Here is a 27,688-nt window from a genome sequence, read left to right as displayed (position 1 = left end):
CCCACTCTCCTGACCCACAGGGGGAGGGGCAGCCCTTCCCTCCTCCTCACTCAGCCCCTCCCCTCCCAGCCTCCCTCTTTGCAGATTGAGAACCACCTCCTTCTCTCCCCGCAAACCCAGGTCCCCCCCAGATATGATGCACCCCGCAGCCATCTCGCCCCCTGCTGTGGGGAGGAGGAAGGAGGGGGGCCAGGCCCCCATGGAGCCCCCGAGGCAGCGCCGTCCCGTCCTCTTCCCATCCCAACACAGGGAAAGGCTGCTCTGCGGACGTAGCTCTAGGGACGCGCGCGTCTGATAAGGAGCCGGAAGTGTCGCTGCGAAATGCGCCGGAAGTGGCCAGACAGGGAAAGGAGGAGGTGTCGCTGAAGAGCCCCCCCCCCCCGTCGCCGCCGCCCTTTCTTTGCGCATAAGGAAAGCGGACTAATCCGGAGCCAGGGAGGCGGAGGACCAAGAGGTAAAGAGGGAGAGAAGGGGGGGAAATAGAGGGGGGGCAAGAGGGGAGGAAGAAGAGACCCCCCCCAAGAAAGCGCCCTCCCTGGGGCCCGTCGACAGGGGCCCCGATCCAGGCCCCGACCCAGGGGGGAAGGGGGGACCCAACACCTGCAAGATCTCCTGGGCAGCAGCAGCACCGCCAGACTCCCCTTTCTCTTTCCTGGGGGGCCGAGAGATGCTCAGCTGCCCTGCCCCCCCTGGAGGCCTTGGCGGGAAGGGGAATGAGGACCCCAAGCAGGGCTGGGGGTGGGGCTGAGGCCCCCCATTCTCCCTGGGGTCGTGGGGCGCCTGGCTGGGTCCCCAAGAGACCAGCTGAGCTTGTTCTGGGGATAAGCTTTCGTATGCATGCACACTTCTTCAGATTGGACAATTTTCTACCTGAAATTTGGGAAACACTTTCTCTTTCCTCTCAATAATATCTCTTTCAAACTGTGAAATTTCAGTCAAAAAACCTCTCCCTTTATCTTGTCCAAACAAGATGATTTGATGATATTGAAACCAATCTGCCATCACACCTCCCTCCTCATCCTGTTTATTCAGTTTTATTTCTTCTTCCAAAAAGTCCAAAAGATCTCTGTAAGTTGCCCATTTCTGCTTCCGTATTGCATTTTTTAAAAAGCTGTTGCTTTTGTGGGTTGGAGCCAAAGAGGTGTTTTTCTTTCCAGCGGATTATTATATTTATCCCATACTGTAAAAAGGATTTTCTGAATAATCTGATTCATAGAGCTCTTGTGTGTTTTAGTTTTATCCTGCCATAAATAAGCATGCCAACCAAACATAGTCTTACGACCTTTGTTATAAGAAAAAACCTGCTCCTTTCCCCTTATGGGGTATCCAAGAGCCCATATAGTCCTTAAGTGGGTTCCTTATAGGTAGGAGAAAATAACAGAGGCCAAGCAGAGAATATGGAGAAGCAAAGCGGCTAGTAAGCGTGATTTTTATTGCAACACTGTCCCCCCCCCCCTCACCACAACCAGGAGGGAGGTGTGCAAGGCCTTATATAGTCTTTGGAAATTGCCCACCCAAGACCACCCCCCCAATATCATACAGAATGAGACTTTCTGCAGCAGGAATACATCACAGGAGGCGGTCCACAGCAAAAACCTGTCCCCAAGGATACCTGTTAATGGTCACTAACTGCATTACCTGGGCAGCCTGGCCATTCTTTTGTGATGGTAAATTTCCTGAATCCAGGTCACAGGCCCACCCTGTTCATCCCTCCTTAACACAGTATTCGTAAGCACAAAGAAAATGGGAAGGCTTCCATTTGCCTCCTTTACTGCAGAGGAATATTTGAGTACGTTTCCGGGCACAATTCAAAGTGTTGGTGCTGACCTTTCAAGCCCTAAACGGCCTCAGTCCTGTATACCTGAAGGAGCGTCTCCAGCCCCATTGTTCTGCCTGGACACTGAGATCCAGTGCCGAGGGCCTTCTGGTGGTTCCCTCATTGCAAGAAGTGAGGTTACAGGGAACCAGACAGAAGGCCTTCTGGGTAGTGGCGCTTGCCCTGTGGAATGCCCTCCCATCAGATGTCAAGGAATTATGCAGCTATCTTATTTTTAAAAGACATCTGAAGGCAGCCCTGTTTAGGGAGTTTTTAATATTTCATGCTTTACTGTTTTTAACACTTGATTGGGAGCCGCCCAGAGTGGTTGGGGAAACTCAGCCAGCTGGGCAGGGTAAAAATAATAAATTTTATTATTATTATTATTATTATTATTATTATTGGTCTGTGGTGCTCAATGTTTAGGTATAGTAAATATTAGGACTTAATTAGAACTTGTGTGTTATAATGGAGATATGTTATAAAATAGTCTCAGTGTATTTTAGAATGGGAGTTATGTGAAGGGTTTTTTTGTGTTTGATCCGTGTTTCTGTGTAAATACTGTGTGTCAGACTGAGAATGTCATCAGGAAGGTCTAGGAAAGGGTCACCTGCTTCTGAGCATCAGAAATGAGCATGGAAAGAGTTAATATCATAAACCTACCGGAATTGGCCCCCTCCCTTTGTAACAAGCAGCTGTAGTTCTTTTGGGATTTAATATCAGCTCATGAAAAGTTGGGCACACGACCCAGAAAGGTGCCTGGCTCCCTCTGTCTGAAGGCAGAGATATGTACCACACGCCATAGTCGAATTCGGCTGGACTTGCCATGGGAAAGCAGAAGGGGCAAGCAAGGAAGGGGGAGACGGCCAAAGAAACCTGCTCTCACACCTTAGCAAAGCCCAAGTTCAAACACCAGCCCCTATTTAAAAGAGGCCCCCGTAATGACGACACTGGACTGCCCTTTACGGTTGCCGTAAGTTACTCTTCCAAGTCCCAAAAGCGCGTAGCAACTCTGGTCTATTTTGCAGGGCTGTTGTTGGCCGGCTAACTGGCGGCCAGCACAGTTGCAACTGTTCTACTCACACATGTATAGGCACATTTGGGTGATGTCGCGACACGAATATCATTTCTCGATATTGAAATATTGTTGGGGTGTCAATGTCCCCCTTGCGTCAATGTGCCCCACCTCCCCCATTCCGCATTTTCAGAGGAGGGGGAAGAAGGGTAAAGTGTGTCCCACCAGATAAGACTCCCATCCTCCCTGGCCATGGGCCATCCTTGCTTGGGCAGGTGGTACTTTGAGTCCAACCACATCTGGAGAGCCAGAGGTGCCTCAACTCAGCATAGAAGGTTCCTCTAGGGCTCAGTGTTACTTGGGAGTTGGTGGAACTGGATCTTAAGGGTTCTTGAGACATTTCCAAGGGATTGTGATTGGTATCCAGACCATAACACTATAAATCCAAGGTGTCCACACTGAGCAGTTTATCAACCCTACTGGCCGCTGGGGAAGACCTTCTGAAGGAAATCGTTTCCCCCAAAGTTGCTTCCTTCCTTTCTTCGCTGCTGCTGCCCACACTAAAGGAATATCTGGATGAAATCCCAGGGATGTCTGGCTCCTATTACAAAGAGATCCAGTTGATATTCTGGAAAAAAGTGTGGCTAAGATTCTGAGTCACAATCATGGCTGAGAAATACAGCCAGGGAATATGAAACTGATTTGAAGATTGGTTTCTTCTTTACACTTCATTATTATTATTATTGTTATTATTATTATTATTATTATTATTATTATTATATTACATTCAGGAGGACACACCACGGGTTTCATCTTCTTTCTTTTCTTTCCAACAATCAGTGTTATTCACCTTTAATACTATTTCAGTGTCACACATATTTTTATGTTGTGATCTTCATATGAAGAGAGGTATACAAATTCAATAAATAATTACCAGTTGGAACAGAGCTAGAATATCCAGAAGCCCTTGGCCACCCAGGGCAAAGGAGGAAGAACAGTGAGAGAGGCCTGGACAGGGAATCTCCACTAAGATAAGCCAGTGTCAGGAGGCAGGTGCGAGACCCGGTGGCATATAATTATTATAAATCATAATTGGGGTGGGTATCTCAATCTGGGCATCCCAGCGGTCAGGCTCCAGCTGCTTTCCTTCTGCATCTCCAGCTCTCTCCATTCCATAATGCAAGGCTGAGAGATGGAGGTCCAACCCCAAGAACATTCTCCAACTGAGCACTCCTTCAACCGACCACAAGCACCAAGCCTTGTCACTAGACTTATATATGGGTCTCCCAAAATGGTCACTATGCACCTCCTGAGGCCAAAGGGAGTGTGCAGGTGATGAATAAAGATCTAGAGGTCGAAGGGGACAAAATGTGGCCCAAGGGGTGGAGGATTGCAGCGGATGAAGAACTTCATGATGAACTTAGGACCCTGAGGAATATTGGCCAGGTTCATGGAACATAGAGCAGATCCCTTTCCTGTGAGAAACCACTTTTTATCAAACGTAAAGCCCACAGTTCAACCGTATTCTAAGATAATGCTGCTTCATTAACAATAATTAAGGGTTATAAAAGGCTGATGATGCGTTACCATTATTTTAAATTATTTCATTTGCCTTTCCTAAAAATTTGGAACATATGAAGGACAGGAGAGATTGTACAAGACGTTGAAATAAGAGCAGGTGCTAACTGTAATAGTACTTTGTTCTCTTCCTAGAAAACAAATAGGATTTTCTCCCCACCCCATCGAAAGAAGACAATGGAGAAGGCAGTCAGAATTCTGGTGGGCCATGTCCAATGGGACTAACGAAGAAACCATTTAAAGACATGGAGTGTGAAAAGAGAGAACATAAACAATTTGAAAGTATGGAGTGTGGAAGGAGCTTCACTGACAGTGGACACCTTAGACATCAACGGACTCACACAGGGGAGAAACCATTTAATTGCATGGAGTGTGGAAAGAGCTTCACTACTAGCAGAAGCCTTAGAATGCATCTACGGACTCACACAGGCGAGAAACCATTTGAATGCATGGAGTGTGGAAAGAGCTTCAGTCAGAGTGGAAACCTTAGAATTCATCAACGGACTCACACAGGGGAGAAACCATTTGAATGCATGGAGTGTGGAAAGAGCTTCAGTCAGAGTGGAGACCTTAGAATTCATCAACGGACTCACACAGGGGAGAAACCATTTAAATGCATGGAGTGTGGAAAGAGTTTCACTCAGAGTGGATACCTTAGAATTCATCAACGGAGTCACACGGGGGACAAACCATTTGAATGCATGGAGTGTGGAAAGAGCTTCAGTCAGAGTGGGCACCTTAGAATTCATCAGCGGAGTCACACAGGGGAGAAACCATTTAAGTGCATGGAGTGTGGAAAGAGCTTCAGTCAGAGTGGAGACCTTAGAATTCATCAACGGAGTCACACAGGGGAGAAACCATTTAAATGCATGGAGTGTGGAAAGAGCTTCAGTGGGAGTGGAGACCTTAGAATTCATCAACGGAGTCACACAGGGGAGAAACCATTTAAGTGCATGGAGTGTGGAAAGAGCTTCAGTCAGAGTGGAAACTTTAGAATTCATCAACGGAGTCACACTGGGGAGAAACCTTTTAAATGTATAGAGTGTGGAAAGAGCTTCAGTAGGAGTGGACACCTTAGAATTCATCAACGGACTCACACTGGGGAGAAACCTTTTAAATGTATGGAATGTGGAAAGAGCTTCAGTGGGAGTGGACACCTTAAAATTCATCAACGGACTCACACAGGGGAGAAACCATTTAATTGCATGGAGTGTGGAAAGAGCTTCAGTCAGAGTGGAGACCTTAGAATTCATCAACGGACTCACACAGGGGAGAAATCATTTAAATGTATGGAATGTGGAAAGAGCTTCACTCAGAGTGGACAGCTTAGAATTCATCAACGGAGTCACACGGGGGAGAAACCATTTAAATGCATGGAGTGTGGAAAGAGCTTCAGTCAGAGTGGAGACCTTAGAATTCATCAACGGACTCACACAGGGGAGAAACCATTTAAATGCATGGAGTGTGGAAAGAGCTTCAGTCAGAGTGGAGACCTTAGAATTCATAAACGGAGTCACACGGGGGAGAAATCATTTACATGCATGGAGTGTGGAAAGAGCTTCAGTCAGAGTGGAAACCTTAGAGTTCATCAACGGACTCACACGGGAGAAACCATTTAATTGCATGGAGTGTGGAAAGAGCTTCAGTCAGAGTGGAGACCTTAGAATTCATCAACGGAGTCACACAGGGGAGAAACCTTTTAAATGTATGCAGTGTGGAAAGAGCTTCAGTGGGAGTGGAAACCTTAGAATTCATCAACGGAGTCACACTGGGGAGAAACCTTTTAAATGTATAGAGTGTGGAAAGAGCTTCAGTAGGAGTGCACACCTTAGAATTCATCAACGGAGTCACACTGGGGATAAACCATTTGAATGCATGGAGTGTGGAAAGAGCTTCACTACTAGCGGAAGCCTTAGAATTCATCAACGGACTCACACAGGGGAGAAATCATTTAAATGCATGGAGTGTGGAAAGAGCTTCACTCAGAGTGGACAGCTTAGAATTCATCAACGGACTCACACTGGGGAGAAACCATTTAAATGTATGGAGTGTGGAAAGAGCTTCAGTGCAAGTGGAGTTCTTACAAAACATCAACAAACTCATACAGGGGAGAAACCATATAAGTCCTAGGGAAGTGGACAGAGCTGTTGTATTGGAAGTCTTACAAACCATCAAAAGACTCCCAGGGGTAAGAGCTGTAAGAGTGGAAACACCTACAGGCCATGAATTAAAGAAGAGAAAGGGTTTAACTAGCAGGAGTGTGGATCCTGCTTTGGTTATTATGCAACGCTTTTTAGAAAGTAGAACCTTTTTCTCTCCAAGTCGACACTTTCTTTCACATCAATAACAGGAAATCAGTGTTAATTCCATGCAGCGTATGTTAGCTTCTGTTGTTTGTAACGTGGTCTAGACATTTATTTAAAGTAATGAAGCTCACATTTCACAAGAGTAAGCATAATATAATATTTAATGTGAATGAATCGTGTTGCTGCTGAATGAGGGTGGACTGGGAGTGAGCTGGTGTTGGTGTTTGGTGGAGGGAGCTGGAAATGTTTGTATCTGGGAATAGAGAGTTGCTCAAAGTGGAGCTGAGACTGGTGGTCTTTCATGAGGAGGGAAGGGGGCACAGGGAAGAAGGGGCCGTACCAGAGCATCTCAAAGCAATGTGCTGGGGGGCGGAAGCCCTGGTGACACAAGTGTGTGTAGAATGCTATTCCCAAAATTAAACCGTAAGGATGAGTATAATGGGGAAGGAGGTTCAGGGAGGTCCCCAACCCAGAGTGCTAAGGGTCAGCTTCCTCCAAATCCACCAGCTGCCCCAAGGCAGGAGCCACCTCTGGGCCCTGAGGGTGGAAAGCCTCCGTTCACCTTTGCAACTGGACATGATCCGAGGGCAGTGATGGCAAACCTTTTCCAGACTGAGTACCCAAACTGCAACACAAAACCCACTTATTCACCACAAAGTTCCAACTACTGCAGTGCACTCTGTGGGGCTACCTTTGAAGGTGACTTGGAAACTACAACTAATCCAGAATGCGGCAGCTGGACTGGTGACTGGGAGCAGCCGTCGAGACCACAGAACACCGGTCTAGAAAGGCCTATATTGGCTCCCAGTACGTTTCCGAGCACAATTCAAAGCGTTGGTGCTGACCTTTAAAGCCCTAAACGGCCTCGGTCCAGTATACTTGAAGGAGCGTCTCCACCCCCATCATTCTGCCCAGACGCTGAGGTCCAGTGCCGAGGGCCTCCTGCCGGTTGTCTCCCTGCAAGAAGCCAAGTTACAGGGAAACAGGCAGAGGGCTTTCTTGGTGGTGGCACCTGCCCTGTGGAATGCCCTCCCACCAGATGTCAAGGAGAACAACTACCACCAGACTTTTAGAAGACATCTGAAGGCAGCCCTGTTTAGGGAAGCTTTTATTGTTTGATGCATTATTGTAATTCAATATTTTGTTGGAAGTCGCCCAGAGTGGCCCAGCCAGATGGGCGGGGTATAAATAAGAAATTATTATTATTACTATAACATGGCAATTCTACCTGTATATTTAATTTTTTTCTGTTTGTTTCACATTTCTTCTTTATGACTACTGCTGTAATAAATAATCCTTCATAAAAGTTATTTCCTTACGTTCTTCATTAAATTGTCTTTCCATTGATCTGTAATGTTATGGTATAACTGAGTGCTTTTTTTCCTTAAAAAAAATGCTTAGGGGGTACTTGTTCCGTTCGCAAAGTAAAGGAAGGATGGAACTCTGATTAATAAGAATACACACAGAGGCTTGAACCAGCAAGACTCTGGGAAGGGTGCGTATAATCGTCTCTCTGTGCTTGTCCGATTCCCACAGGCCGTTTTATTCACACAAGAACTTTTTACAGAGTGTTCGTAAGAACTAATCAGATTTCTTCTGAGCATTTCCACAAACCCACTGGGGAGAAAGTTAAACTACTAAAACTAATTAAGCACAAATATTTCTGGGGTAAACAAAGAAGAGCATTTAGCAACCCCGGAGGTCATAAACAAGCAATACACATGATAAGGAGGACAGGGGCGCCGACTTATAAAAAATATTGGGGGGGCCCATACCGGGGTCCTGCCGCTGGTTCGCTCGGGTAGCCGGGAGAACGCAGTTCGAGGTGGCGGTGTTGGGGAGAGACCCTCGCTCAGGGCACCACTAGACTTGGCGGCCGGCGGCCTATCTGGGGGGTTTTGGAGCGTATTTCGGTGGAGCGATTGGGGAGGAGGGGGCTTGTTGCCGGATTCTTCAGCTGAGCCGGAGATCCGCTGCTGGGGGTCCCTGGGCCGAGTTGTGAGCACGGCCTGCTGAAGGGAGATCCAGCCGATTGCGCGACGGGGACGGCCGGGGCTCTCCGGCTAGGGCGCGCGGCTGGCTGGCTGGCGAGGGAGCAGGTGGGGAGGAGGCGGGGGTCCTCACTCTCTTAGGAAACGCACCCGCGCGCCTGATTGCCACGAAGTCCGAAGGGTGCGTGTGTGGAATTAAAAAGCAAAAACGAGATACGGGCAGGGCAGGCAAAGAGTTTTCTGCAAGAGGATGGAGGGCAGGTTGAAGAGAAAATCACTCAGGATGAGACAGTCAAATCAGCCATGATAAAATGGGCTCAGGATATTGGGTATAACATCATGTTTGAGGACTGGGAAAGGTTATGGACCACCGGAATGAAATTCACAGCATGTAATGCCTTGAAGGAAAATATTATGAAAATGATTTATAGGTGGTACATGACCCCAGTCAAGCTTGCAAAAATATATCACCTGTCTGATAATAAATGTTGGAAATGTAAGGAGGCTGAAGGGACATTCTTTCACCTCTGGTGGACTTGTCCAAAAGTGAAGGCCTTCTGGGAAATGATCTATAATGAGTTAAAAAAGGTATTTAAGTATACCTTTCCCAAGAAACCAGAGGCCTTCCTCTTGGGCATTGTTGGCCAGAAAGTGTTAAAGAAGGATAGAACTTTCTTTATGTATGCAACTACAGCAGCAAGAATACTTATCGCAAAATATTGGAAGACACAAGATTTGCCCACACTGGAAGAGTGGCAGACGCAATTGATGGACTACATGGAACTGGCTGAAATGACTGGCAGAATCCGAGATTTGGGAGAAGAAACAACAGAAGAGGACTGGAAAAAATTTAAGGACTATTTACAAAAACAATATAAGTTGTATGAATGTTAAAAATTTACACGATTCGGAAACTATAGCTTCAGCAATTAGATTTGGGAAACAGGAAATTATATTTTAAGTAAGAAAAGGTCAAAATCTAAGGTAATACTATGTTTAATTTAAGATATAAGTAACTGATGAAAAGTATGTTAAATTTAGAGGTATAGTATTTGAAAAGTACAAAATAAGGTACGAAACAAGGCAATAATTTGCTGATATCTTTATTATAAAGAATGCAGGGTAAGGGAGATGCGAGGAAGTCCAGTTAGTTATATAAAAAATGTGTTGAATGGTTGGTTTTCTTTTCTTCTTTTTCTTCTTTCCTTTTTCTTGTTCTTTTACTTTTTTCTTCAGTGTATGTTTCTAACTTTGTATTTGAAAACTTAATAAAATATTTATAAAAAAAGAAGAAGAGAAAATCCTTTCGCTTTTCTGGGGCTCAGGGAAGTCTCAGAGCCGGAGGTTGGGGAAGGGACCCCCTTTGCTCTGCCCTCTTCTCCCGTCTTAGATTTGCATGGGGGTCCCCGCCCGAGCTTGCCTGGCCACCGGGCCACACAAGGGCCGCGCTCTACGTGGCGCACCTTGCTAGCCGCGCAGCTGTCCTCCGCGGCTGCGGAGCGGCCCTGCGCCGGTGCCCAGCCCCTCTGGGCGCCCGCTGCGCTGCCAATGACAAGCGGGCGACGTCGCGGGCGGGGAAGACGTCGCTTTCTTTCCCGATCCTGCATCCTCCCAGTCTTCCAGCCCTTTTTTGGGTTGGAAGCTCGTCTCGTTCGCCCTTCTCCTTTCTTCACCCTGCGCGCAATTTTCCTCCCTCATCTCCCTCCCCATTTCTCCTTCCTTCCTGACTGACTGACTGACGGGCTTGGGCTCGGGCTCCGGGTCGGGCTCGGGCTCGGGCAGCCACAGCGTCGGCGGTGTTGGGGATCGGCGGCGCGGGGGGGTGGCCCTCCCGGGGGAGCCGGCGCTGCTCAATGGGGTTGCCAAGGAGACAGGCCGGCCGCCCCCCTCCCCCGGCCCGGCGCCCCCCGCCGCGCTGGTGCCCGTTATCGAGCTGGTGCGCGCCGGGCGCCGTATAAAAGCCGCGGACGCGCCCACCGCCGCCCGAGATTATTGGGGGGGCTGAGCCCCTCCAAACGAATTTTTGAGGGGGCTCGGGCCCCCTCAAGCCCCATGGAGTCGGCGCCTATGAAGGAGGATGACCAGGAGGACAGCGGATCATTATCACCTTCATGTGAGATCTGTTTCCTGGCTCTAAGATTAACATCCTAAGATTACCATATAGAACCCTACTTCAAAGAAACTTGCCCACTATCTCTATGGCCCAGGATGCCTGCCTGGCGAAGCAAGAAGCAACTGGGCTGTGTGCGTGACAGGAGAAATGGGCAACAGGGAAAATGGCATGAAAAGGACACGAATGTAGAATCTTATGGGATTTAATCAGAAATTATCGTCAATATATCAAACCCAGTCAACACAATGTCTTCATGGTGGACACGATGGCTTGATGTATATTTTATAATTCCTCATGGTAATCCCATCTGATCCCTACAGTACTCTCATTTTGACTCAAGAAAATCACAACCGGGGGAGGGGATAAATACAGTTGTAATTGGGGAAAATAAATACAGTAGTACCTCAGTTTTCAAACAGCTTAGTTCTCAAACTGCTTGCAACCTGAACTCTTCAAACCCAGAAACGAGTGTTCCAGTTTTGGAACTCTTTTTGGAAGCCGAACATGCTCTGTTCTGAGTATAACTTCCGTTTTGAGTGCCATACTTCTGTTTTCCTTGTGAGGGAAGGTGGGCCGGGTGGCAAGTAGGAATGGGATGGGGCTGCTCCGCTAGGCAGCGTTGCTGCTTGCACGGGAAGAGGAGCTGGATGGGGGCTGCTGAGCTCGGGAGGGACAGGCTCCGTCACCCTTTCCGTTGAGGGCTCTGAGGCTGCACTCCCCTCAAGGGAGAATTTTAAAGGAGCCCCCCCCCCCGCCTCAGATCCCCTGCAACCCCGTGAAGGCAGCCAGGCTGAATAGTTGCTGGGGTTGGGGAAGGTGGAGGCAGCCCGGAAGCTGCATCTGAGAGCCCCTGCACCACTTGAAGGCAGCCAGACCGCTCCTCAGCGGAGCTTCCCACTCCCGCTCCTACTTGTGTGCAAGGAGGAGTGGAGGCAGGGATCTCTCAGCGCAAAGCCTCCACTTCTGAGAGATCTCCGTCCTGCTCCTGAACAGGGCTGCCTTCAGAGGTCTTCCAAAAGGTATGGAATTCTTTTTCTATTTGACATCTGATATTGGGGGGGGGGGTGTTCCACAGAGAGGGTGCCACTACCGAGAAGGCCCTCTGCCTGGTACCCTATAAATGTGCGGGAACTGCCAGAAGACCCTCGGAAGTGAACCTCCATGATGATGGGGGGATATTTTCTTTTCCTTGTTGGCTATTGGGACAACTGGGACAGGTAAAGCCAAACATCTTCAGGCCTCTTTGCAGGCGGGCCAAAATCGCTCATTTCCCCCCAAAATATAGTCCGGTCCCCAACAAGGTCTGAGGGACAGTGGACTGGCCCCCTGCTGAAAAAGTCTGCTGACCCCTGATCTAGTAGATCCATTGTTGTAACCATATCAAAAAGTATTTGGTATTTTGCCTTCTTCTGAGATACTTTCCCTCAGTGTTCTGTCATAGTCCAGTGATACTACTCCATTAAATTCACCCATAATAATTTATTTCTGTCATAAACCTCAGACATACTTTCCTCCAGTAGTTGGAAGAAATCTCATGCGAAGAGGGGCTCTGAATCTGAAAGTCCCAGTCCCAAATCTTAATCCTGCCACCCTAAGATATTATAAGCAGGCCCCACATTCCTCTTTCCACCTGCAATAGGGAGGTTAGAACAACACTTAATACCCTGCAGGGATCATAAGAGCCAGAATTGCTTTGCATTCACAAACGCTGTGTGAAATATCAGTCGTGAACAGAATAATTTAAACAAGGAAACCAACAACAGTATTAAAAGAGAGAAAAACTGGATTTGAAATGACCCAACCACAAGATGAGAAGTCTCCCTACTAAATGAGGGAAGGGGGAGGCATTTGGGGGGGGGGCTTTTGAAGTCTCCCTGCTGGCAAGGGAATTCCAGAGCAAGGACGCCTCTGTCTGTCTGGAGTCCCTCACTGCCTCATCTCCAGCAGGAAGGGAGGATTTCCAGACTGGGACCCTTCACTCTTAGGGGGAGGTGCTGGGGCCTGGGCTTTTTTTTAGACAAGGCCCCAAATAAACGCCAAAAAAGCCCATGAGTTTTCAACTGACTTAAATTCAGGACTAAGTGCCATCTTTTGGAAATTCCGCCTTTGAAACTCCTCAGCTGGAGTACTGTGTCCAGTTCTGGGCACCACAGTTCAAGAAGGACACTGACAAACTGGAACATGTCCAGAGGAGGGCAACCAAAATGGTCAAAGGCCTGGAAATGATGCCTTATGAGGAACGGCTAAGGGAGCTGGGCATGTTTAGCCTGGAGAAGAGGAGGTTAAGGGGTGATATGATAGCCATGTTCAAATATATAAAAGGATGTCACATAGAGGAGGGAGAAAGGTTGTTTTCTGCTGCTCCAGAGAAGCGGACACAGAGCAATGGATCCAAACTACAAGAAAGAAGATTCCACCTAAACATTAGGAAGAACTTCCTGACAGTAAGAGCTGTTTGACAGTGGAATTTGCTGCCAAGGAGTGTGGTGGAGTCTCCTACTTTGGAGGTCTTTAAGCAGAGGCTTGACAACCATATGTCAGGAGTGCTCTGATGGTGTTTCCTGCTTGGCAGGGGGTTGGACTCGATGGCCCTTGTGGTCTCTTCCAACTCTATGATTCTGTGATTCTACTTAACTTTCCTCCAACTGCTCCGAGTGTCTGTTCTTGTTCTGTAGGTAGTGTCACTTTTTCCGGGCCGTGCAATCCAAAAGATAGATTTGATATGTCTAGTATGCCTTTTGGCTCTTCTTCAACTTCCACTTCTTTCTGTAAATCTTCCTCGTGATTCTTCAAGAACCTGTCTTTTTCATCAACTGATTTTATTTTTATCTTTCTGCCTTTGTATTTAAAGGACAGGCCTTGAGGGAATTCCCACCTGAAAAGAATTCTATTTCTTTTCAACAGGTCCACTAGATCTCCGTATTTGAGCCTTAAGTCCAGCAAATGTTTTGGAATGTCCTTGAATATCACCACGCTTGAGTCGTAAATTTCCAAAGACTTTTGATAATGCAAATTCAAAATTTTATCTCTCTCTTCTTTTGTTCGAAAGCTAATCAAACAATCTCTCGCCTTATTCTTACTTAGTTTCTTCCAAGTCTAAATGCATTCACTATCTTAAATTCTTCCTTCCCCGGATCCAATTGCCAAAAGTCTGTGAATTCCTGTGTAAGAAATTCAGCCAGATTATCTTGCTCCTGTTCTGGTACGGCTCTAATTCTTAAGTTTCTTTGTCTGTCTTTCAATTCGATCATAGAAAATGTCACATCATGGTCCTCCAATTTCTTATATACTGGTGGAATCTTCTCTTGGGTAGCAGTTGCAATGTCTTTTGCCTCTTTGGCTGTCTTTCGAGTTGATGCCGATTCCTGTAGTAAATTTTCGATGGTCTGTGTATTTGTGTTCACCTTCTGCCCCAAGTTGTTGATACTTGCAGTATTTATATCAATTTTGCTTGATGCTTCCACAACTTGTTTATTTGTCTCAGCTACTTGTCTGTTTGTCTCAGCTACCTGTTTATTTAAACTTTCCAAAGATTCATTAATTTTAGCAAGTGCCTGTGCCAAAACTTCTTCCGACGACATAACTTTTGGTTTAACCTGTGGGAGTGTGGCTCCTAATGTTCCAGATGCACCAGATGTTGAAAACCTTCGCTGCGCAGTATCTGCCCGGAATTGTCTGCCAGACCTAGTAGTAGTGGGTTTTTCCTGCGACGACTCTGTCTTCCCTTTCCCATCTGCCATAACGGTCTCTTAGAAATTCAAGGCCATTCCCACAGTACAGCAACTGTTTTGGTATTTTCCTCTAAGCCAGTTGTTATTGTAACAGTGTCCAGCTTCCTCTAGGGGGATGAGTATAACTTCCATTTTGAGTGCCATACGTCCGTTTTCCTTGTGAGGGAAGGTGGGCTGCGTAGCAACCCACCCTCAAGCGCTGGGTTCCTTCACCCGCCACAACAGCAACCACCCCCTCCTCCAGCTCTGGTGGCCCAACACTGAGTGAGGGAAGGCTGGGCCGGGCGGCAAGTAGGAATGGGATGGGGCTGCTCCGCTAGGCAGCGTTGCTGCTTGCATGGGAAGAGGAGCTGGATGGGGGCTGCTGAGCTGGGGAGGGACAGGCTCCGTCACCCTTTCCGTTGAGGGGTTTGAGGCTGCACTCCCCTCAAGGGAGAATTTTAAAGAACCCCCCACCTCCGCCTCAGATCCCCTGCAACCCCGTGAAGGCAGCCAGGCGGAATAGTTGCTGGCGTTGGGGAAGGTGGAGGCAGCCCGGAAGCTGCATCTGAGAGCCCCTGCACCACTTGAAGGCAGCCAGACCGCTCCTCAGCGGAGCTTCCCACTCCCGCTCCTACTTGTGTGCAAGGAGGAGTGGAGGCAGGGATCTCTCAGCGCAAAGCCTCCACTTCTGAGAGATCTCCGTCCTGCTCCTGAACAGGGCTGCCTTCAGAGGTCTTCCAAAAGACATCTCTTTGACATCTGATGGGGGCGTGTGTTCCACAGGGAGGGTGCCACTACCGAGAAGGTCCTCTGCCTGGTACCCTGTAAATGTGAGGGAACTGCCAGAAGACCCTCGGAAGTGGACCTCCGTGATGATATTTTCTTTTCCTTGTGTTAGATGGATGTTGAAACAAGGTGTGATTGACATGGGCATGTCTGGATCACAGATTTCTGCCCAACACCACTCCTCTTCCGGGACATACCTGTGATGTTTTGATGACCCACTGAGAAATGTGTTGTGGGAACTATTAAAAATTCATGTAATCTTTGTCCTGGACATTTTCTTTTTTGCTCTCCTTAGAGATTGAGACCTTTGTTGCAACAAATAAAGGATCAGGCCTTCTGGCCACAGATTTGCTTCCTCATTGCTTGCCTGCCGCCTCGCGTTTTCTGATCAATCCAGCATCCGCAGGGCTAGACTCCAGCAAAGTTGGAAAGCGCTTTAAGGTAGGGCACCCCAAGAATTGTTATTTTCACCTGGAAGGAGTTGGGGAGCTGTCAAAACCAAACCCCAGTTTTCCCCATAACACATATATAGCTATATAATCCTTAGTGTAATAAGTTAAGACCTTTGGAGCAGGCATTTTTTTTTTAAAAAAAAGTTTTTTATGAACCGCCCTACTGCCCTATCCTCTGCTGGGCTTTCCGGGTTCCAGAAAGTTCGCCTATATGAAGGAAAGGAGGCTAGGCCAAGTAGATTCACCCCGCCCCCTGCCCGCAGCTGATTGGCCAGCTGGGTTGGGGGCAGGGCAAAGGCAAGGCCGAATCTACTCAGCCTAGTCTCATTTTCATCACGTAGGCCGACTTTCTGGGCTGTTGGGGAAGCCTGCCAAGGCCGCTGCCTGTCCTGCTGTCCCCCTTCGGGCCCCAATCCCCCTCCGAAAAGCCTCTGCTGCCCCCCAAAGTGGGGCGGTTCCCTCATTGCGAGAAGTGAGGTTACAGGGAACCAGGCAGAGGGCCTTCTTGGTAGTGGCACCTGCCCTGTGGAACGCCCTCCCACCAGATGTCAAAGAAATAAGCAGCTATCCTATTTTTAAAAGACATCTGAAGGCAGCCCTGTTTAGGGAGTTTTTGATATTTAATGCTATACTGTTTTTAACACTCAATTGGAAGCTGCCCAGAGTGGCTGGGGAAATTCAGCCAGATGGGCGGGGTATAAATAATAAATTATTCTAATATTATTATTATAATAGGTCTGTGGTGCTCAGTGTTTAGGTATTGTAAATATTAGGATTTAGTTAGAACTTGTGTGTTATAATGGGGATATGTTATAAGATAGTCTCAGTGTATTTTAGAAAGGGACATAAATCTGACACCAGGAATCACAAGACAGAGAAACCAGTAGGAGAACACTTCAGTCTCCCAGGACATTCTATACAAGATCTCAAAGTAGCTGTCTTATTACAAAGGAATTTCAGAAATAGACTGGAAAGAAAAGTTGATGAATTGCAACTTATTACCAAACTTAAAACCACGGAGAGACCTGGTCTGAACAGAGACATTGGATTTTTATCTCATTATACATGATAAAGCTGTTTTAGCCATTTCACCCCTTGCTTTTTCCTGTAAGACCAATTGCAGTCATTAACTGTCATCAACAGGTTTAAAACTACCTGAATCTGCCCCCACCCTTTGTAACAAGCAGCTGTATGTCTTTTGGGATTTAATTTCAGCTCATGAAAAGTTGGGCACATGACCCAGAAAGCTGCCTGGCTCCCTCCGTCTGAAGGCAGAGATATGCACCACACGTCAAAGTGCAAGTAGATAAATAGGTACCACTCCAGCGGAAGGTAAATGGTGAACCAGAGCAGCGCACAGAAAGCGGCTTAGTCATGCTGGCCACGTGACCCGGAAGCTGTACGCCGGCTCCCTTGGCCAGTAAAGCGAGATGAGCGCTGCAACCCCAGAGTCGGCCATGACTGAACCTAATGGTCAGGGGTCCCTTTACTTTTAAGTTACTCTCTAAGTCCCAAAAGGGCATAGCAACTCTGGTCTACTTTGCAGGGCTGTTGTAACGGGGACCCCCTGCGCCCCGGCCCTGCCTCCCCCCCGTCGGGGAAATGGGTGTGAAACTGACCGGACCCCCCCTCTCCCGGCAAGGGATTAAAAGAGATGAAGGGGGGACGTCCCCTTCCTGCCCCGGAGGACTTTTTCCCAGTTGGGGGGGGGTCTCCTTCCCTGCCGCCTCCGGGGATCGACCCCGGGACCCTCTCAGGAAAGAATCAAGAAAACGGAGCTTGTTTGGAAGGAGAATTTGTCTGTCCTGGGAGGGAGGGGCCACTCATTCCTCCCCCCCTCAGTCACTCCGCTTCCTAGAGAAGCAGGGAGGGGGGCCAAGGGGGGAGGGGACGGGCCTGATCCACCTTCCAGAAGAGGAGCAGCTCTGCAGAGGAGGAGGGAAAAGAGGTGTGAAATATATCTATATATTGGGGGGGGGAAGGAGGCGCTGGGAAGGGGGGGCAGGATTTGGGGGGGATGAAAGGAAACCCCCTTCTGGGGATCCGGCGAGTGGGGGAGGGGCTGGTTTAGGAGAAAGGAGCCCCTCCCCCTGAGGGGGCGCCTCCTTGGAGACCCCCAGCCCTTTGTCTTGCGGGAAAGGAAATGGGAATAGCGGAGCGAGCGAGGGAAGCAGAGGGACAGAGAGGACAAAGAGGTAGAGCTGCGGGGGGGGGGAAGGGGGCAGGGACCCCCCCAACAACAACTCACGTCTTGTGCGCTATCAGTAGAGGCCCCGATGCATGCAATCCGGCTGAAGATCGGGGCCCCTCCATTCGCACGGATTGCATTGCACGCCCCCCCCCAAGAGATCAGCCTTCCTGCCTTTTACTATGGGAAATGCGGCGGGGGGGGGGGGGCTTTCTGCAGAGGGAGCACCGGCAGGGTTTGCATTGCAAGATCTCCTTTGCAGCGCAAGAAGATGCTCAGCTGTCTTCGCCGCCTCTATTCCATCTGCAGAAAACAGCAGCAGGAGACTTTTTCAGGTGGTTCACAATTTAGCGGAACCACATGCGACATCTGGGCCCAGTACGGGCCACATGATCTCCTGCAATGATTTTGCAAAGCTTTTTGCAGATAAAATCGCTCAGATTCGGGAAGAAGTAGACTCCACCGTGGGAGCAGGGCCGGAGTGGGAGTGTGCTAGAGTCCTGTCTAGTCAAATTGCGTGGGATCAATTCCAACCTGTTACCTCCGAGGATGTGGACAGGCTGCTTGGACGAGTGAAACCAACCACCTGTCTCCTTGATCCTTGCCCATCGTGGCTTATAAAAGCTAGCCGGGAAGGACTGGGCGATGGGCTTCGTGGGGTGGTGAATGCTTCCCTCCGTGAGGGAGCCTTCCCAGACCCACTGAAAGAAGTGGTTATTAAACCACTTCTTAAAAAACCATATTTAGATGCGGCCACGATGGCCAACTATCGCCCAGTCTCAAATCTTCCATTCTTGGGCAAGGTGATTGAGCGAGTGGTTGCTGAACAACTCCAGGCACGCCTGGAAGAAGCGGACCATTTGGATCCCTTCCAGTCGGGATTCAGGCCTCTTCACGGGACTGAAACTGCCTTGGTCGCATTGGTTGATGATCTCCAGCGGGCTAGGGACAAAGGTGAGAACTATTTCCTAGTTCTGCTGGATCTCTCAGCAGCGTTTGATACCATCGACCATAACATCCTTCTGGACCGTCTAGAGGGGCTGGGAGCACTGCTATACAGTGGTTTCGCTCCTTCCTCCTGGGCCGTGTTCAGAAAGTGGTGGTGGGGGATGAGTGTTCAGACCCCTGGGCTCTCACTTGTGGGGTGCCTCAGGGTTCCGTCCTCTCCCCCATGCTTTTCAACATTTACATGCAGCCGCTGGGAGAGATCATCAGGGGGTTTGGGCTGGGTGTTCATCAGTATGCGGATGATACCCAGCTCTACCTCTCTTTTAAATCAGAACCAGTGAAGGCGGTGAAGGTCCTGTGTGAGTGTCTGGAGGCAGTTGGAGGATGGATGGCGGCTAACAGATTGAGGTTGAATCCTGACAAGACAGAAGTACTGTTTTGGGGGGACAGGAGGCGGGCAGGTGTGGAGGATTCCCTGGTCCTGAATGGGGTAACTGTGCCCCTGAAGGACCAGGTGCACAGCCTGGGAGTCATTTTAGACTCACAGCTGTCCATGGAGGCACAGGTCAAATCTGTATCCAGGGCAGCTGTTTACCAGCTCCATCTGGTACGTAGGCTGAGACCCTATCTGCCTGCAGACTGTCTCGCCAGAGTGGTGCATGCTCTGGTTATCTCCCGCTTGGACTACTGCAATGTGCTCTACGTGGGGCTGCCTTTGAAGGTGACCTGGAAACTACAACTAATGCAGAATGCGGCAGCTAGACTGGTGACTGGGAGCGGCCGCCAAGACCATATAACACCGGTCTTGAAAGACCTACATTGGCTCCCAGTACGTTTCCGAGCACAATTCAAAGTATTGGTGCTGACCTTTCAAGCCCTAAACGGCCTCGGTCCAGTATACCTGAAGGAGCGTCTCCACGCCCATTGTTCTGCCCGGACACTGAGGTCCAGCTCCGAGGGCCTTCTGGTGGTTCCCTCACTGCGAGAGGCCAAGTTACAGGGAACCAGGCAGAGGGCCTTCTTGGTAGTGGCGCCCCCCCTGTGGAACGCCCTCCCATCAGATGTCAAAGCGATAAACAACTACCTGACATTCAGAAGACACCTGAAGGCAGCCCTGTTCAGGGAAGTTTTTAATATGTTAAATTTTAGTGTATTTTTCATCTTTGATGGAAGCCGCCCAGAGTGGCTGGGGAAACCGAGCCAGATGGGTGGGGTACAAATAATAAATTATTATTATTATTATTATTATTATTATTATTATTATTATTATTATTATTTATTATTATCAAGAGATGTTCAACTCCCCTGCCCCCACTTGGGCTCCTTTGAGGCAATAAAAATGGGAGCCCCCACCCCCAGGGATGGGACTTGAACCCCCTGGCAGGAATCTCTGGGGTGCCACGATTCTGGCTTGGTGGGTCCCCTTTGGGTGGAGACTGGGGAGTCCATGGAAGGGTTAATCAATTATTTATTTATTTAATCTATTAGTTGCTTTCTCTTGCTCAGGGCAGCCCAAAGTGACTTACAACCAGTTGTTGTGGTTGTTGTGGTTGTGGTTGTGTTCCACAGTGACACTCCAGGGCCTTCTTTGTTGTGTTTCCTGTATTTTGGGGGGCAGAGACAAGGCTGTTCTCGGGGCCTGCTCCCCCACTAGGGAAACTGAGGCAGCCCCCTCAGGCAGGAGATGCAGGGAGGGACAAGGAGGGGAGGGAGCGGAGTCCCAGTTGGCCAGCCCTGATTTAACCCTCTATCCTCTCATCCAGTGGAAGGTGCTGTTCCATTGCCAGTGTCCTAGACACAATGCAGCCGCCTTGGGAAGTCAATGGTGCCGGATGATTTGGGAATGTGTGCAGTTGGTTGGACTGTATCAGGAAGATGTTGGAGATCACAGAGGAAGGAGGAATGAAAGCGTTTTCAGAGGAGGGGGAAGATGGAGAAAGTTTGTCCCCCCAGATAAGACTCCCATCCTCCCTGGCCATGGGCCATCCTTGCTTGGGCAGGTGGTCCTTTGAGTCCAACCACATCTGGAGCGCCAGAGGTGCCTCCTCTCAGCATAGACGGTTCCTCTAGGGCTCAGTGTTATTTGGGAGTTGGTGAAATTGGATCTTAAGGGTTCTTGAGACATTTCCAAGGGATTGTGATTGGTATCCAGACCCTAACAGTATAAAGCCAAGGTGTCCCCACTGAGCAGTATATCAAGCCTGCTGCCCCCCGGGGAAGACCTTCTGAAGGAAATGGTTTGCCCCCAAAGTTAATTCCTTCCTTCCTCCGCTGCTGCTGCCCACACTAAAGGAATGTCTGGATGAAACCCCAGGGATGTCTGGCTCCTATTACAAAGAGATCCAGTTGATATTCTAGAAAAAAGTGTGGCTAAGATTCTGAGTCACAATCATGGCAGAGAAATACAGCCAGGGAATATGAAACTGATTTGAAGATTGGTTTCTTCTTTACATTTCATTATTCTTATTCTTATTCTTATTATATTACATTCAGGTGGACACACCACTGGTTTCATCTTTCTTTTCTTCCCACAATCAGTGTTTTTCGCCTTTAATACTCACCTATTTCAGTGTCACACATATTTTTATCTTCTGATCTTCAGATGAAGAGAGGTATAACAATTTAATAAATAATTCCCAGTTAGAGCAGAGCTAGAATATCCAGAAGCCCTTGGCCACCCAGGGCAAAGGAGGAAGAAAGGTGAGAGAGGCCTGGACAGGGAATCTCCGCTAAGATAAGCCAGTGTCAGGAGGCAGGTGCGAGACCCGGTGGCATATAATTATTATAAATCATAATTGGGGTGGGTGTCTCAATCTGGCCCTCCCACCGGTCAGGCTCCAGATGCTTTCCTTCTGCATCTCCAGCTCTCTCCATTCAATAATGCAAAGCTGAGAGATGGAGGTCGAACCCCAAAAACATTCTCCAAATGAGCACTCCTTCAACTGACCACAAGCACCAAGCCTTGTCACTGTAGCAGGAACCCCCCCACCCCAATCATTCTGTTTGTACAAACTTCACACACACTCACACACTACATACACCACATTTCTGTTATAAATTCATAGAAAATCAACCATACATCGGATTTGCACTGTTCCATTTTTATTTTACTCCATATGACAAGGACTATCAAAGGGGGGTGGCTTGGTTCTGGTCAGCCATAATCCCTTCACCATCCCAGCACATCCACAGGAGCCCTGCCCAGTTGCTATGTCAACCCTGATGATCCCAGACAGAAGACAATCAAGATCGCAAAGAACTTGCATATGGGAGTGGGTTCAGCATGGACTGAAACAAAGGACAATGATCAGATCTTCCGGGGGGGGGGCAGGAAACTGCAAACTCCCCTTTGTCTCCTGGAAGTGACTCATGGGAAGGGGGAAAGGAAGAACCAGCCAGGTGACAGGACACTCAGGTTACCACCACAACTCCTCCCTCAACCCCTCCTTTCTGTAATGTATGCATGATGTCAACCCCTTCTGTAATGTCTGCATGATGTTTCTGGGGGTGGCCTTGACCTAGAGGATGGGAATTTCAAAAGTTTTTATAAGGTCTTGCACACCATCTTTCTGGGTCTTTTCCTCTCTCCTGCAAGTGAGGGGAACACCCTGTTGCAACAGTTCAATAAAGGCCAAGCCTACAGGCTGCTGTTTTGCTCCAAGTTATCCTGGTTGGTGTCTTTGTTTTTGTCCAAGGGAGCCCTCGGATTTTTTCCGGTAACATCACTAGACTTATATATGGGTCTCCCAAAGTGGTCAGTATGGACGTCCTGAGGCCAAAGGGAATGTGCAAGTGATGAATAAAGATCTAGAGGTCAAAGGGGACAAAATGTGGCCCAAGGGGTGGAGGATTATAGTGCAGCGGATGAAAAACTTCATGATGAATTTAGGATCCTGATTAATATTGGCCAGGTTCATGGAACATAGAGCAACTCCCGTTCCTGTGAGAAATCACTTTTTATAAAACGTAAACCCCACAGTTCAACCGTATTCTAAGATAATGCTGCTTCATTAACAATAATTAAGGATTATGAAAGGTTGATGATGCATTACCATTATTTAACATTTTTTCTTTTGCCTATGCTAAAAAATTGGAACATATGGAGGACAGGAGAGAATTTACAAGATGTTAAAATAAGAGCAGGTGCTAATTGATGTGTGTAATATTCCTTTGTTCTCTTCCTAGGTTTCCTTTCCCCCCGCTCCTCCCTGTTGAAAGAAGACAATGGAGAAGGCAGTCAAAATTATGGAGGGCCATGTCCAATGGGAATAACGAAGAAACCATATAAATTCATGGAATGTGAAAAGAGAGAGGAGAAACAATTTGAAAGTATGGAGTGTGGGAAGAGTTTCACTGACAGTGGAACACTTGGAAAACATCAACGGACTCACACAGGAGAGAAACCATTTAAATGCATGGAGTGTGGAAAAAGCTTTGGTTGGAGTTCAAACCTTCATATACATAAACACACTCACACGGGGGAGAAACCATATGAATGTAAGGAGTGTGGAAAGAGCTTCAGTCAGATTGGACACCTTAGAAACCATCAACGAACCCACACAGGGGAAAAACCTTATAAATGTATGGAGTGTGGAAAGAGGTTCACCGATAGTGGAACATTTAGAAAACATCAACAGACACACACGGGCAAGAAACCATTCAAATGCATGGAATGTGTAAAGAGCTTCAGTCAGAGTGGATACCTTAGAATCCATCAACGGATTCACACAGGGGAGAAACCATTTGAATGTTTGGAGTGTGGAAAGAGTTTCAGTACAAAGAGAGGACTGAATATTCATCATAAAACTCACACTGGGGGAAAACCATTTGAATGTATGGAGTGTGGTAGGAGCTTCACTAATAACCGAAGCCTTAGAATCCATCATCGAACTCACACAGGGGAAAAACCATATAAATGTATGGATTGTGGAAAGAGCTTCACTTAGAGTGAAGCACTGAGAAAACATCAACGGACTCACACAGGGGAGAAACCATTTAAATGCATGGAATGTGGAAGGAGTTTTATTGATGGTACAGCACTTAGTATCCATCATCAAACTGACACAGGGGAAAAACCATTTGAATGTATGGAGTGTGGAAAAAGCTTCACTTGTAGTGGAACACTTAGAATCCATCAACGGACTCACACGGGAAAAACCATTTGAATGTATGGAGTGTGGAAAAAGCTTCACTTCTAATGGAGCAGTAAGAAGACATCAAAGGATTCACACAGGGGAGAAACCATTTAATTGCATGGAGTGCGGTAAGAACTTCACTGATCGTCAAACACTTAGAATCCACCATCAAATTCACACGGGGGGAAAACCATATAAATGTGTGGAGTGTGGAAAGAGCTTCAGTCGGAGTGGTGCAGTAAGAAGACATCAATGGACTCACTCAGGGGAAAAACCATTAAAATGCATGGAATGTGGAAAGAGTTTTATTGAGAGTAGAGAGCTGAGAACCCATCATCGAACTCACACTGGGGAGAAACCATTTAAATGCACTGAGTGCGGAAAGAGCTTCAATCGCAGTGGAACACTTAGAAAACATAAATGGACTCACACAGGGGAGAAACCATTTAAATGTAAGGAGCGTGGAAAGGGCTTCACCAATGTTGGAAATGTTAGAAGACATCAACAGACTCACACGGGAGAAACCATTTAAATGTATGGAGAGTTGAAAGAGTTTCTTTCAGAGTGGAACCCTAAATTCATACACAGGAAACTTAGACGACATCAACAGACTCACTCGGGGACAAGCAAATAAATGTATGGAGTGTGGAAAGAGCTTCAATAGAAGTGGAAACCTTGGCAAACACCAGCAAACTCAAAGAGGGAAAACCACTTACGTATATGGAGTGTACGTAGAGCTTCAGTCCTGATGTTCCTACAAAACATCAATGGACTCGCAAGGAGGAAAAGCTTTAAGAGTTGAAACCCTACAATCCACAAACAGAAAATCATAAATGGATTGAATGGAAGGAGTGTGGGAAGTGTTTCGATTGCTTTATATATAGATAATTTTATTAATACAGTGGTACCTCGGGTTACATATGCTCCAGGTTACATACGTGTCAGGGAACTGCCATCAGTGCCGGAGGGAGAGAGCAAGCTCCAGAGAGATTCCAGAGAGCATCCCGGGATGGGGAGAGGCAGCCCATCTTCTGGGGAAGAGAATCAGCGTAGCACCAGTGGAGAAGGGCAGATGGGGGAATCGGCGAGGCGGTCCCATGACTCCTTGCCGGGGACCAGCGGGGAGAGTAAGGGTCCTCCGCTGCCTACGCCCTCCTTGCGCAGAAGGCTTCAGCGCAGGGAGAGTAGGAGGAGACTAGGCGTCAAAGAGCTTCTTTGCTGGAAGAAGTTTAAGAAACGCCCACTGACGGATTCTGCCAGCGATTGAGACAGCCACGGGTGAGTGGCTGTCCGGACAGAAAAGGTTGACTCAGGCAACCCAGCCAGGTGTTGGCACCAGTTTGCGCACGAGCAACCCCTTGAACCATTACAATACGCTTCAGGTTAAAGACTCCGCTAACCCAGAAATAGTGCTTCAGGTTAAGAACTTTGCTTCAGGATGAGAACAGAAATTGTGCTCCGGCGGTGCAGCGGCAGCAGGAGGCCCCATTAGCTAAAGTGGTGCTTCAGGTTAAGAACAGTTTCAGATTAAGAACAGACTTCCGGAACGAATTAAGTACTTATCCTAAGGTACCACTATATATAATTTTATTTATAAATTGCTTTCGAAAATAGAAGCATTCACTTCCGGGTTGTTGGCAATTGAAATCCCCAAACATTCGACTTCTGAAGCGTTCAACAACCGAGATTCCACTGAGTATCCAGCAATAGTGTGTTGTCCAACGATATCCATTTTTTTAACCAACACGAAGAGGCTGCTTCATAGTAGAAAATCTAGCAGTGCGAAGCCACCTCTATTTTTAGTATCAATCAAAATTTTATACTGTATTCTTGTGTTTTCCCCCTGCCAGAGTAATCATGAAATATCTCTTTAAAGAAGCTTGTATTATTTATTATTGGTAATTCAGAATAAAAACAGTATCTTAGGTAAAACTTTTCTCTTTATGGTTGAAATCCTTCGTAAAAGTGAAAGTTTCATCCTCCCCTATATTTCCAAATGTTTTTAACATTTTTTGATACTCTAACGTAATTGGAATATGTTGTAATTCAGTGTTTTAGTCTCCATCTATGCAATGAACTCTTTTCACCCCTCGTTATCATCCATGTTGAGTTTTGATCTGATATAGTTCTTGGCTGGATCTCTACAGTCTTTAATCCTGTAGGCAGTTCCTTCAATATCCAGATCATGTTTCTTCTTCCCGCAGAATCCTTTGAATCAGAAGAACATGTTTACTCTTGTTCTAATGGGGGTCTGAATCTCCAAGCATCTGGGTTGGCAAACTAAGGCCTGTGGGCCGGATCAGGCGCAATTGCCTTCTAGATCCGGCCTGTGGACGGTCCAAGAATCACCGCGTGGATTGCCAGCACACACGTTCTTTCCCTCTCCCTCACACGGCGGCGCTTTTCTCCTCAGGGACGAGCAATCTTGTCCCACACCGGGCGCCATCAACGGGGGGAGTCGGCTCACCCGCCTGCCTGCCTCAGAAGGGTGGTGCTGGGAAGGGGGGGGTGACGCTGGCTGCCGGCTGCGGCTGAGTTTTCCTCTTGCTCCTCCTCCCTCTCCCTCAGTCCGCCCTTCCTTCCTTTTCTGTGCCCCTTCTCCGTGCCGCTTCCTCACGCGCTTTCTTTGTCACCCCCTTCCTCCTTCATTCCTCCCATGGCGTTCAGGCGGTTTGTTGCAGCAGCCGCAGCGGCCGCTTGTGGGTTGGGAAGCAGCAGCAGTTGGTGGGTAAAAGCTCCAGCAACGCCCCGGTTCCCCTGCCTCTGTCCTTGGCTCTGCCAGGGCTGCTGCTTCTGTCTTCTCCGGCCAACGCAGCCTCCTGCCCTGCCCTGGCACCTGGCTGGAGAAGCCCAACTGGGGCTATTGGGACGACAACTGGGACAGATAAAGCCAAACATCTTCAGGCCTCTTTGCAGACAGGCCAAAATCGCTCATTTCCCCCCAAAATATAGTCTGGTCCCCAACAAGGTCTGAGGGACAGTGGACTGGCCCCCTGCTGAAAAAGTCTGCTGACCCCTGATCTAGTAGATCCATTGTTGTAACCATATCAAAAAAGTATTTGGTATTTTGCCTTCTTCTAAGACACTTTCCCTCAGTGTTCTGTCATAGTCCTGTGATCCTACTAAATTCACCCGTAATAATTATATTTCTGTCATAAACCTCAGACATACTTTCCTCCAATAATTGGAAGAAATTTCATGCGAAGAGGGGCTCTGAATCTGAAAGTCCCAGTCCCAAATCTTAATCCTGCTACCCTAAGATATTATAAGCAGGCCCCACATTCCTCTTTCCACCTGCAATAGGGAGGTTAGAACAACACTTAATACCCTTCAGGTATCCTAAGAGCCAGAATTGCTTAAAATTGCAGGGAGAGAGAGAAAAACTGGATTTGAAATGACCCAACCACAAGATGAGAAGTCTCCCTAGTAAATGAGGGAAGGGGGAGGCATGGGGGGGGGCTTTTGAAGTCTCCCTGCTGGCGAGGGAATTGCAGAGCAAGGGCGCCTCTGTCTGTCTGGAATCCCTCACTGCCTCATCTCCAGCAGGAAGGGGGGGTTTCCAGACTGGGACCCTTCACTCTTAGGGGGAGGTGCTGGGGCCTGGGCAGCTGGATGGATGGACATCAGCCTGCAGAAATGCTCCCCCC

General features: G+C 48.0%; 2 protein-coding genes across 2 annotated transcripts in view; both read left to right on the top strand.

The window, feature by feature from the left end:
* LOC310699314 (uncharacterized protein) overlaps positions 1-27,688 on the top strand; it is a gene marked incomplete at its 5' end in the record, with an annotated part of 338,944 nt that overhangs the window by 305,725 nt on the left and 5,531 nt on the right. The gene's annotated exons all lie outside the window — the stretch shown is intronic.
* Positions 980-26,929, top strand: LOC310699311 (uncharacterized protein; the record flags this gene model as incomplete). Its single annotated transcript, XM_083486957.1, has 3 exons — positions 980-1,068; positions 4,545-5,451; positions 26,824-26,929. The coding sequence occupies exons 2-3, from the start codon at positions 4,625-4,627 to the stop codon at positions 26,927-26,929; spliced, it is 933 nt and encodes a 310-aa protein (XP_083343083.1). The 5' UTR covers positions 980-1,068; positions 4,545-4,624.

The sequence above is a fragment of the Podarcis liolepis genome (genome assembly GCF_965112155.1).
Source record: "Podarcis liolepis genome assembly, chromosome: 2".
Lineage (NCBI taxonomy): Eukaryota > Metazoa > Chordata > Lepidosauria > Squamata > Lacertidae > Podarcis > Podarcis liolepis.
The sequence above is the reverse complement of the archived record's forward strand: the minus strand, read 5'-3'. Positions and strand labels throughout refer to the sequence as shown.